The sequence below is a fragment of the Triticum aestivum genome, chromosome 3D (genome assembly GCF_018294505.1).
Source record: "Triticum aestivum cultivar Chinese Spring chromosome 3D, IWGSC CS RefSeq v2.1, whole genome shotgun sequence".
In the NCBI taxonomy this organism is placed as follows: domain Eukaryota; kingdom Viridiplantae; phylum Streptophyta; class Magnoliopsida; order Poales; family Poaceae; genus Triticum; species Triticum aestivum.
In genome coordinates this window covers 572,483,979-572,496,092 of record NC_057802.1, presented here as the reverse complement: position 1 = coordinate 572,496,092, position 12,114 = coordinate 572,483,979, and the positions used below count along the sequence as shown (strand labels likewise).

Sequence of the window (12,114 nt, the reverse complement as noted above, 5' to 3'; positions counted from 1 at the left end):
GAGAGGTGATGGTACGACTACTTTAGCTATTTTTCCGTTTGTTTTCGAGACCTGGGCAAGATAGCGTATTTCCCGGAGTAGAAAAAAAACTAAAATCGATGAAAGTAGACACGCCAAACTACAAAGTACATTGAACATCGCACGCGCTGTGGCACGCACGCTGCTTCACCGTGGAATCCCGAGGTTGCATCTCGGGTGGTAAAAATAAAATAACAAAGCGGGCTCACGGTTCCAGTAAGAAAAATACTAATAACTGAGACTACTCGACCCAGTCTAATACTAGTCACTTGGACTGCCAGATCTGGATCTCTGCCTTTGCCTCACAAACACAACGCATTCTTGTTGTGCGAGAGAGCAAGAGTTTGGTGGGTGTGAACGCCATGGCCGCGGTTGGGGGGCTGATCGCGAGAGCCGTCGGGAACCAAATCGCCAGCAAGCTGGGCGAGCTCGTGAAAGACGAGATCGCTCTGTTGTGGGGGTTTCAGGACGACGTCGAGGGCTTGAGGGAGAAGATGGAAGATCTGGATGCCCTGATGCGGGACGCCGATGATAGGCTGCGTCGAGGAGAAAGGGATGGAGAAGCCGTTGGGCGGTGGCTGGCCAAGTTCAAGGCAGTCGCCTACGACATTGAGGACGTCCTGGACGACCTGGACGCTACCAAGCTCGTCCTGAAGACCCAGTCCAAGGTACTCAGCCTGCAAGTTGTTTTTTGTTTGTTTCTCGAGCTTGCCTTTCAAGTTTGTTTGTAAAAGACTCTTATGGCATAATCAGTCCACTAAGGTTTAAGTCATAGATGTCTCACGGGAGATCGTGTTTTTTTCTAAGTTTATTTCAGGCTTTGTTGGCAATGTTTAATGTTTGTACATGTATTACCAAATACAGTTCATATTCATATGGATAAGCGAACCAATATGTGGTTGGATGGTTAGATGGACAGTGGTATATATCTTCAGCCCATCAGCGTTTAAGTCATGCTGCTCATATTTATTTCTGGATTTATTGCTCATAGAGGTATGATGTGTGTTTTTATAAGAATGAGAGTATGCGTGTGTATATGAGCGACTGCGTAAACATGTTAGTATGTGCGGATCATTTTTTCATGATACATAGCCAATAAAGGAACGTAGGCAAGAGGCAGTAATTAAGTACACGATTGAGTACAAAAAAGTCCAATCTATACACAACTCGTAACTCCATAGTGAGGGCATTTTCCTTCTGAAATACTTTAAATTTGTAAGTTAAATTGATGGAAGTGGAAATTTGCACCCGTTGCAAATATTTAGTGGCATATTTGAAACCGGGAAATTTTGAGTGCCATTTGGGTACACGGGTAATCATGAGTGGCATTTTAGAATTAATTCGAACTTTTACCCGGCATTTTCCAACTTTTTGTGAACCCATTTTCTGAGGATACGTTATGGGCCGAAACCAGTCTAGTCAATCTTCCCCTAACCTAACATAGAGCGAACCTTATCGTCTCCGCCGGCGCGGTTGTGGGTGCGGCGGCTACGGCCGGGACACGAGACGCAGATCGGCGGTATGGCGCGGTTGCGGAGGAAGACTGCGTTAGCGAGCAGAAGCAGAGGGCGGCGGTGGGCGTGCCGATGTAGGACAAGGGGAAGCAGTTCCAGCGGCGTGAGGGCACGCCCGACCGGACTCGCGGCCCGCATGCTGCGAGCAGGGGCCATCGAACGGTAGATATTTCTATGGTATTTTTTTTCATTCTGAACTTCATGCTGAGAGCATTTCATTCTGAACTTCTTAGAGACTGTCTTGATGCATTTTTTTTCATGAAACCTGACAGTATGAAGCAAAAATATGTCAAATGATGTTCACTCTCTTTCATTTTACAGGTCAAGTTATTCTTTTCTGGGAACAATCAACTCCTCCAGCGGTCAACCATAGCCCATAATATGAAGACCGTGAGGGAGAAAATAGAAAAAATAGAAAAGGAAGGTCAGGCACTTAATCTTGTGCGTCATGTGGCAAGGGCAGAGGGGAGCAGAAACAAGGAAACTTTTGCAGCTTGCAGTACTCAAGGCATGAAAACTGCAATGGTGGGGAGGGACACCGAGAAAGAGAAGATAATCAACCTGCTACTGACAAGTGAAGCTAATGAGGGTATCTCCATCATTCCAATTATTGGGCTTGGTGGTATTGGAAAGTCAACATTAGCTGAAGCAGTTTTGGCAGATAAGAGGGTCAGTGTCTTCGATGTCCAAATTTGGGTTCATGTGTCTGAGCAGTTTGATTTGCACACAATTGGGAGTAGAATCATCAGAAGATTAAATAGCAATATCAACCTTGACAAATGTGATCTGCAGTTTATACATGATAATCTGAAAAAAGAACTTTCTACAATAAGATACTTGATTGTTCTAGATGATCTCTGGGAAGAAGATGGAAATAACCTAGAAGAGTTGAAGCGGATTTTGCAATGTGGATGCAAGGGTAGCAGGATTATAGTAACTACACGCAACCAGAGCATAGTGCAAACACTTAGAACTGGTTTTCTTGCGAAAGACCAGAAAATCTGCCCTGTGCCTGAGTCTGACCAAATCAGTTTGGGTGTTTTATCACCTGATGACTGCTGGGAAGTAATGAAGCAAAGGGCACTTGGACCTAATGATGACCATAGTGGTTTGCAAGAAATTGGAAGGGAAATTGCAGCAAAGTGTGGGGGGTTACCAATCGTGGCAAATGCTCTTGGGCAAGTAATGTTTGAGCGAAGGACTGTTGAGGCATGGGAAGATATAAGAGACACCAAAGTTGACTTGGGTTTGAGAGAAGAACATCAAAACAAGGCATTAGAGCGTCTAATGCTTAGCTACTGCTACATGAAGCTTGAGTTTAAAATGTGTTTCACATATTTGGCGGTCTTCCCCAAGGGTTCTGTGATGGATCAGCACCATCTAATCCAGCAATGGACCGCTCTCGGATACATTAAGGCATATGATGATGGTGAAAGGTGTATCAACTATCTTCTTGGGATGTCGTTTCTTCATATTTCACAGTCATCCTCCGTGAGTGTTGAACTCTCTCTCTCTCTCTCTCTCTCTCTCTCTCTCTCTCTCTCTCTAGTAATATACACTCAGATTGTAGGTTTTTCGTTGATGTTTACTGTTTATTATCTTCAGTTGAATACATGTAAATGAATTGAATTATGTTTTAGTAATACTACTTTTCAAGACATAAATTTGAAACACTTTCTCTATTGAAGTCGTCTTTGAAACTATAGCATTTAGCTAGTATTTCCCACCTGCTATGTATTACCTCTGTCCTAAAATTCTTGTCTTAGATTTATCTAGATACGGATGTATCTGGTCATGTTTTAGTGTTAGATACATCCGTATCTAGACAAATCTAAAACAAGATTTTTGGGACGGAGGGAGTATATGTAACAGGTAGACAAAACATACCAAGAAATTAGTTATGTATACCATGTTGATTTTTTTACTGAGGTATATCATATTAATTGGAGCAAACATTTCTATTGTCTCTTCTTTTTCCTTGACTCTAGCATTTCCCACTTTATGTTAAAAGTGCGAACAACCTATTTCAATAATATTAGAACATAGTGATTGGATAAATAGCGACTAATCACTTTATAACTATACCTAATCTGTTCAAAGGATTCTACATTTTAGCTTACAATATTTACTTTTCCAGGTTGATCCAGGTCCAATGCATGCCAAAACTTCTCAAAAGTTCACCATGCATGATTTGGTGCATGATCTTGCATCAGTAATTACTTCCAAAGAGTTCATCATTTTGGACGCTGATGCTACCGAACCAAGGGGCTGGAATAGAGCTCGTTATTGCCGGCATGCACAATTGATCAACTACCAAAATCAAACCACGGTTTTCAAAGACCTGCCACCCACAGCTAGAACCCTCCATTTTAGGTATTCAGGAAAATTGCAACTTCCCAAAATGGCATTTTCTCGATCCAAGTACATACGTGTGCTGGATTTAAGTGGGCATTCAGTTGGAAGGCAATCTACTTCAAGCAACTTAGACCTTCATGGAAGTTCAGTTGAGGGGCAATCCACTTCCAGCAATGTGGTACTGCCATCGTCCATTCATAAATCGAAGCTGCTTAGGTACCTTGATGCCACATCCTTGCCAATTACATCGCTTCCAAAGTCTTTCCACACACTAAAACACATGCAAACTTTAATTCTATCCAAATGTGCACTTGAAACATTGCCTGACACTATCTGTAGCCTCAACAAGCTTTGCTATCTGGATCTATCTGGTAATGTCAGCCTTACTGAGCTCCCGGCGTCACTTGGGAAGCTCTCCAAACTCTCTTTCATCAACTTATTGGGGTGTTCCGTGCTCCAAGAGTTACCCGAGTCCATCTACGAGCTAACTTGTTTACGTCACCTAGACATGTCTGAGTGTTGTACCATTAAAAAGTTACCTGATAAATTTGGCACCCTTTTGAAACTCATATTCCTAAACTTGTCTGGTTGTTCCAAGATAACCAATCTACCTGACAATCTTAGACTCCAGTCTTTGGAGCATATGAACCTATCAAATTGCCATGAGCTAGAAAACCTGCCAAAAGATTTTGGCAACCTTCAAAGGCTTAGGTTCTTGAGCCTTTCTGATTGCTACAAGGTTTCATTGCTGCCAGAATCATTTTGCCAACTTATTCATCTAAAGTTCTTAGATCTTTCTGACTGCCATGAGCTCATGGAACTCCCTGAATGTTTTGGTCACCTTTTTGAGCTTGACTCTTTGAACCTAACAAGTTGTTGCAAGCTGCAAGTACTGCCCGAGTCATTCTGCAAATTGTCTAAGCTGAGGTGTCTCAGTTTGTCTTATTGTATGAGGCTTGATAAGCTCCCACCTTCGTTCGGTGACCTTAAGCTTCAATCATTGGACATATCTTCTACAGAATCTCTCAATGCCTTGCCAGATAGCATTGCTGAAATGACAAGTCTCACTCGATTTGAGGCCATGGCAGGAGCTCCTGATGTGATGGCACGCGTTGAGGAAATTAAAAAGCATCTTATTATTTCAGAAGAAATAAAGCATGTTGTACAACAGAGAGAAAATAAAGGATGCAGCAGTATAGTGGAACTTGCAGATTTAACTTGTTATGAGTTGGATGTTCAAGAGCTTCAGAATGTCAAGCATCCAGAAGACGCGGAGAGAGCAAAGTTGCGTGATAAATCAGATCTGAGGCAACTAACTCTTCACTGGGGAACCAACGGAGGCGAGGGTAAATCTGTGTTGGAGAAGCTCACACCTCCCCGGACTCTTGATTATTTTTATCTATTCGGGTATATGAGCAAGGATTTCCCTAAATGGATGTGTGACATATCTTCCTACCTCCCTTCTCTGACCTACCTCAGCCTTTCTGATTTAGGAACATGTGATACTCTTCCTCCATTTGGGCAGCTACCAAATTTAAGAAGCATATGTATGGAGAAAATGCCCAACATCAGGAAAATAGGCAAGGAATTCTTTGGGCAGGGCAGACCCTGTGTAAAATTAAGATCGATAATGTTGGAGTTGATGGAGAATTTAACTGAATTGTGGACAACAAGGTCGGGTGAAGAAAATGAAGAGTTCTTAATTCCTAATTTGCACTCTTTGTGTGTGTCGAACTGCCCAAAATTGAAGTTTCTGCCATATCCGCCAAGAAGTATGATTTGGTACTTGGAAAACACTGATGAGATTATTGCAGAAGGAGGATTTGGGAAGCTTTCATCTTCTGCACTTCCTTTTCACATGGTAATAAATAATTGCAGTTTTTCTCCAGACAATTGGGATAGACTTCATCACTTCCCCACCCTTGAAGTATTTCAAGTTGAATCCTGCAAGGGCTTGAGGGCATTGCCAGAGGTCATTAGATGCTTCACCTCTCTAAAAAGCCTAGTTTTGAAGTCACTGAAGGAATTGGAGTCACTACCGAAATGGTTGGGGTGCTTCATTTCCCTGCAACGTCTTCTCATCAAGGATTGTCCCAAGCTAACATCTTTACCAGAAAGCATGAAGAACCTTACTGCTCTGAAACTGCTACAGCTGCAGGGGTGCAAAGGCTGGGAAATATTGCCGGAATGGATAGGGAAGCTCACTTCACTACAAGACTTTCAAATCATTGATTGCCCCAACTTGACATTTTTGCCAGAGAGCATGAAGGGCCTTACTTCTTTAACAGAGCTTTGGATAGAGGAGTGCCAAGGCCTAGCTATGTTGCCAGAAAGCCTAGGACAGATAATTTCCCTGCAAAAGTTTCAGATCATCGATTGTCCCAACCTGACAACTTTGCCTGAAAGCATGAAGGGCCTTACTTCTTTAACAGAGCTTTGGATAGAGGAGTGCCAAGGCCTAGCTATGTTGCCAGAATGCCTAGGACAGATGATTTCCCTGCAAAAATTTTGCATCATCGATTGCCCCAACCTGACTTTTTTGCCTGAAAGCATGAAGAAGCTTACTGCTCTCAGAGTCCTATCTTTGAAGGAGTGCCAACGCCTACATATGCTGCCAGAATGGCTACAAGAACTCACTTCCCTGGAAGAATTTAACATCATGGATTGTCCCAACCTGATATCTTTGCCTCAAAGCATACAAAACCTTCCAGTCTTGAAGGAACTCTACATTTGGGGCTGTCCGATTCTGGTCGAGAGGTGCCAAGGGGAGGATGCAGGCCTTATTTCTCAAATCCCGGAAGTGACGTTACATGTACCAGAAGAATGAGAGGTATGCAATTCCCAAAAGTAAAGATTTGTTCCTCTTAGTTACTTATGTCTTTATTTGCACATGCTTTTGCAATATTCGTGATGACCTCGGAATTATTTCAAAGGATGCATCTGTTGGTGTCTGTTCATACTTGATCTGTGTGCTCCGTCGCGTTAATTAGTTATGCTTTACCAATGAGTAGATATCTTATTACCACGATATTCTCTAATCTCTAATATGGATCATTGGATTCTCTTTGTACATGTTTTTACATGAATACAGGAGGGTAACTTAATGTTTGATACAGGGGGGTGACTTGTGAAGACGCGAGAGCTAAAGCAAATAAAAAGTGCAAAGTTATCTGGATTCTGGAGAAATGAGTTATGTCTTTGTCTGGCGGTGGTGACTTGTGAAGCCTGACGGTGGTGTATTCCAGGCAATCTAGTGTTCTCTGTAATGTCAATCTGGAGCTTTCCTATCGGGAATGACCTTGTAACCAAAGCAATGGAGAGTCGGAGGCTGTTGCAGCAACCTACCATAATGTCAATCTAGTGCTCTCTGTAATGTAAGTCTACTGCTGCCTTCTGACCCAACCGCGGTGCGGCAGCAAGGTTCGCTTTGATTCAATGTTTTGATCAGCTATATTTTCCTGCCATGGATTTTTGGAGCTTGCTCTGCTAATCCGTATTTTTTTGCATAATTTTTTTATCAGAGTTTTGGTCTGACCATGTGGCAACACCAGCCCTGAAGAAGGCACGAACAGGCCCACATTTGTTCCACCTGTGACTCTGTACTCTCTAGAACAGAGTGGAAGGACTAAGTAGAATGTTTCTGCTTGCTGACAAGTGCAGAGTGATGACGAGGAGACATGGAGGAGAAAGTTTCAGAGCAAAAGGGAGAGATACGTAGACTCTGAAAACTGAAAAGTGTAAGTAAGTATCAAACTGAAAACTGAAACTCTGAGCAGTGGTCTCTAATGTACAGCTTGCAGTTATGTCTGTCGTAACGCGTTTTTGGCCCTTGCTAACATCCCCGTTGGCAAAAGTTGTGGTTTTGTCTCAATATGGTAGCAGTAGCAGGTGGACTATTTCCCCGATTCCCCTAGTGTGCGGGTATGTATATGTAATTCTGTATGCATGAATCCAAAGTTTAAGCAATCTTCTTCCTGTACATTCAGGTGCTGTGCCGAGGAGACGTTGAAATGCCATTTGGCACAATGACTTGAGATGAGAATACGAGGTTCTCAAGAGGTCGGAGCCCTTCAACCAAGCAAGTTGAGGTGTTGCCGGTCTCTACTCCACTGCAGAGCCAATTGGAGATCCTCCTAATTGAGGAGACAAAGCTTAGGTGTGCGAAAGTCATGATTTTTTTTTTTTGCCGAATCAAGCTTTGTTAACCAAATACTATATTGTTTGCATTTTTTCTGCCCGGTTTTCGGTTTGTTCTGGCTAATCCTGATCTGTTTCCAGACTAATGAACCTTTTCTTGTTTCCTCAACTTCCTAAGGTAACATGGATTAGTCCTCTCACAAGATGCTTCCACAGCTTAACCTGGGCATCTTCAGTTGGACTGTTGGTGCCAGACCAAAGTGGGAGGTTGCAGCAACATTCTCTGCCTGCCCTTCTCCAGATGGTAGCCACCCCTTCTCTCTTTCACTCACGTTTTTGCTGCACCACCAATGTAGTACATCTTCTGAGCTTTCTTCTTACTACAGGTGCACAGCACAAGCGTCAATCTTGCCACAGTTCGGACGCCTTGCAATCGGAAATTGAGTCATGACGGAAAGCGATGGTGGAGATAGGCGATATAGAATCCAGGAGATGCAACAAAAATGATCTGGATCTGGACTGACTCTGCGGGATCGCCGGTGTTTTCTTTTCTTGTATCCGGAGTGTCATCTTGGCTGCGTGTTCATAGCCAGGGTGAAGTATTTTGCTCTTCTGACTGTGTATGTCTTGGGACTAGCAACAGTGTGAGATAATGTAAATGCGCAAGGAATCATCGTGATGTTCCCTATGAACTTATAATTTATATTCTCTTTTCTGAGAAAAGATTAATGTATTATCTTACAACCTTCCATTATAAGATTGCTAAAATTACAGCAAAGTAGCTCTCCAGCAACTAAGCTAACAAATACAGTATAACGCACGTAACTATGTTCAGAGGCCATGGTGAAATAGCAGTGATGCAATACATACATCATATATGCACGGTGGGCTACTGGTGTCTTTTATTGGAGAGAGTAGTTTTAAGGGTGAACAATTATTAGGTCACCCAAGCCAAGGGTTACCCTGATGACTACTCATCCGAGGTGCCGAGTTGGAGATGCTCCCTCTCATCCCTGACACATGGCCCCATATGCAGAGCAACTGAAACCTTGACACGCCCCCATCAAGTGCTGATACAGGGACAACGAGATTGATAGTGGGAGATATCTCTGCCCTTCTCCAGATGGTGTACATTTTCTGAGCTTGGTTCTTATCCATCTCAGGGGGGAAGGCAGCAGAGTACAAGTGCCGATCTTGTTGGTTGTGACAGCAGTAGCACATCGAGTCATACCAATTTTTTATCAGAGTTTAGGTCTGACCATGTGGCAACAGCAGCCGTGGAGAAGGCACGAACAGGCCCACATTTGTTAATTTCCACCTGTGAGTCTGTACTCTGTACAACGGAGTGGAAGGAGTAAGTACAAAGTTTCTGTTTGCTGGCAAGTGCAGAGTGGTGACGAGGAGACATGCAGGAGAAAGTTTCAGAGCTAAAGGAGGACTCCAAAAACTGAAAAGTGTAAGTACCAATCAAACTTGACTGTTTAGGTGGACTCTGAAAACTATTTTTTTTATTTTTTCTCAAAATGATTGTGAATTTATGATTAATAAGGGAAGAAACTCTGAGCAGTGGTCTCTAATTAGAGCTTGCAGTTATGTCTGTCGAAACGCGTTTTTGGCCCTTGTTAACATCCCTGTTGGCAAAAGTTGTGGTTTTGTTTCAATATATGCTAGCGGTAGCAGGTGGACTATTTCTCCGATTCCCCTAGTGTGCGGGTATGTGTGTGTAATTCTGTATGTATGAATCCAAATTTTTTGCAATCTTCTTCCTGTGCATTCAGGTATTGTTCTGAGGAGAAGTTGAAATGCCATTTGGCACAATGACTTGAAATCAGAATGCGAGGTTCTCAAGAGGTCAGAGCCCTTCAAACAAAGAAGTTGAGGTGTTGCAGGTCTCTTCTCCACTGCAGAGCCAATCAGAGATCCTAATAGAGGAGACAAAGCTTAGGTGTGTGCAAGTCAGGCATTTTCTCTTTTTTCTCTTTCTTTGGTGAATCAAGCTTTGTTAACCAAATAGATTGTTTGCATTTTTCTGTCTGGTTTTCGATTTGTTCTGGCTAATCTTGATATATTTCTTGACTCCTGAACCTTTTCTTATTTCCTCAACTTCCAAGGTAACATGGATAAGTCCTGTCACAAGATGCTTCCACAGCTTAACCCTGGCAACAGAACAATCTGGATGCACGAGTGTCTTCAGTTGGATTGTTAGTGCCACACCAAAGTGGGAGGTTGCAGCAACATTCTCTTCCTTCTCTTCTGCAGATGGTAGCCACCCCTTCTCTCTTTGAGTCATATTTTTCTGCACCTCCAGTGTACATCTTCTCAGCTTTTCTTCTTACTTCAGGTGCACGGCACAAGCGTCGATCTTGCCACAGTTCGGACAGCATGCGATTGGAAATTGAGTCGTGGCGAAAAGCGAAGGTGGAGATGGGCTGATATGGAATCCAGGAGATGCAACAAAAATGATCTGGATCGCCGATGTTTTTTCTTGTATTCCGAGTGTCAGCTTGGCTGCAGGTTTGATAGGCAGCGGAGAACGCATGAAGAAGCCCACATCTGAAAATCCGTTCTGCAGGTCCGCTCTGCAGACTGATAAAAGAGATAGTCTCAGCATGGACGCCGGAACATGCACTCTGAAATCTGAAAAGTGCAAGTATCAACCGAACTTGACTGTTTAGGTTCAGTTCTATCAAATGACGCAAGTTCTTTTATTCATTATAAGAAGAGAGTACCACAAGTTTCTCTTATTCCTTTTCAAAAGAGTTGTGATGATCTGGAAAAACTGTGAGCACTTATCTCTAAGTATAATGTAGAGCTTGTAGTTATGTCTGTCGAAACGCGTTTTCTGCCCTTGTTACATCCCTGTTGGCAAAAGACGTGGTTGTGTTCAAATACACTAGCAGGTTGATTATTTCCCAGATTCACCTACTGTGCGGCCGTGCGGGTATGTATCTGTGGTTCTGTATTTTAAATCTGAAATTTTAAGCAATTCTGTTCCTGACTATGCATTCAGGTACTGTGCGAGGAAAAGATCAAACAAACAAGCTCAGCTGTTGTCTCTCCTCCGTTGCAGAACCAATCGGAAATCCTAACCGGGGAGACTGAATTGTACAAGCTTAGGTGTGTGCAAGTCATGGTGGTGAATCAAGCTTTGCCAACCCAATAAATTGTTTGCATTGTTCTGGCCAATCTTGACCTGTGTCCCGACTCCTGAACCTTATCTTATTTCCTCAATATCCAAAGCTAACATGGATAATTCCTCTTGCAGGAAGACAGCCCGAGACCGGGAAACAGACCGAGCTGGATGCGCTTCCTCTTGCAGGAATGTTGCTTCAGACACGGGAAAACACTCACATCCTGAGCTGATAATTGATACGGGGATTACATCTTCAGTTACTGTACATCTTCTGAGTTTTCATATGTAGTTCAAGCTAAGGGTTCCAGTATTTTTTGCCGTTTGGTGTTTTTCTTTTGCTATACGGAAGAAACAGGGTTCGGAGTTTACAAGGGATACAACAAGTCGCTGCCAAGTCAAGAGTTTCTTTCCTATATTATAAGTGTTGGTAATTTCGCTTCAGGTCCAAACCTATGAGGCTATGCTGCCGATCTCTCTTTTTTTTTTGAAAGGAACACCATTGCATTCCATCATATAACAGGGCTGGACAAATCTCCAGCTACAGCGTCATTTACAAAATCTGGAAACTGGCCAAGCCAAATCTCAGATATGCCAGCTTCTAATTTAGCACCATACGCTGCTAAAGAGTGTGCGACTACATTACAAGACCTAGGACATGATACAATAGAAACACCACTGAATCCCACATGCAACTGGAACTTAATATCTTTGAAAACAGCTCCCAGAGTTGACATATCATATTCTTCAGTGCGAACCGCATTCTTAAGTTGCACAGAGTCAGTTTCTAACATTACTCTGTTACAACCCATTTGGATGGTTATGTTTATGGCATAAAGCATCGCCAAAGCCTTCGAATGAAGCGCACTTGAGACTCGCTCCAGATTACCTGCACCAGCAGCCATCACCAAACCACAATCATCTCTGATTACAAAGCCCCATCCTCCAGACTTTGTGTTT

General features: G+C 42.9%; 1 protein-coding gene across 6 annotated transcripts; it reads left to right on the top strand.

Moving 5' to 3' along the window:
* Positions 1–320: 320 nt before the first annotated feature.
* On the top strand, positions 321–8,773 carry LOC123080583 (disease resistance protein RGA2). 6 transcript variants are annotated; one of them, XM_044503513.1, is made up of 8 exons: positions 321–686; positions 1,854–3,023; positions 3,670–6,717; positions 6,979–7,307; positions 7,409–7,628; positions 7,874–8,043; positions 8,203–8,328; positions 8,411–8,773. In XM_044503513.1, the coding sequence occupies exons 1-3, from the start codon at positions 381–383 to the stop codon at positions 6,712–6,714; spliced, it is 4,521 nt and encodes a 1,506-aa protein (XP_044359448.1). In that variant the 5' UTR covers positions 321–380; the 3' UTR covers positions 6,715–6,717; positions 6,979–7,307; positions 7,409–7,628; positions 7,874–8,043; positions 8,203–8,328; positions 8,411–8,773. The 6 variants fall into 6 exon arrangements, with proteins under 6 accessions (XP_044359448.1, XP_044359450.1, XP_044359447.1 ...); XM_044503515.1 differs by having other exon boundaries at positions 322–686; positions 7,004–7,261; positions 7,409–7,624; XM_044503512.1 differs by having other exon boundaries at positions 322–686; positions 7,004–7,261.
* The last annotated feature ends 3,341 nt before the right edge of the window (positions 8,774–12,114 follow it).

Bases quoted from the DNA above. Each gene is read 5' to 3' on its own strand.
- LOC123080583 (XM_044503513.1), top strand. From the start codon at position 381: ATGGCCGCGGTTGGGGGGCTGATCGCGAGAGCCGTCGGGAACCAAATC. The intron at 687-1,853 runs GTACTCAGCCTG...TTCATTTTACAG, and splicing joins TCCTGAAGACCCAGTCCAAG to GTCAAGTTATTCTTTTCTGG. The intron at 3,024-3,669 runs GTGAGTGTTGAA...TTACTTTTCCAG, and splicing joins ATATTTCACAGTCATCCTCC to GTTGATCCAGGTCCAATGCA.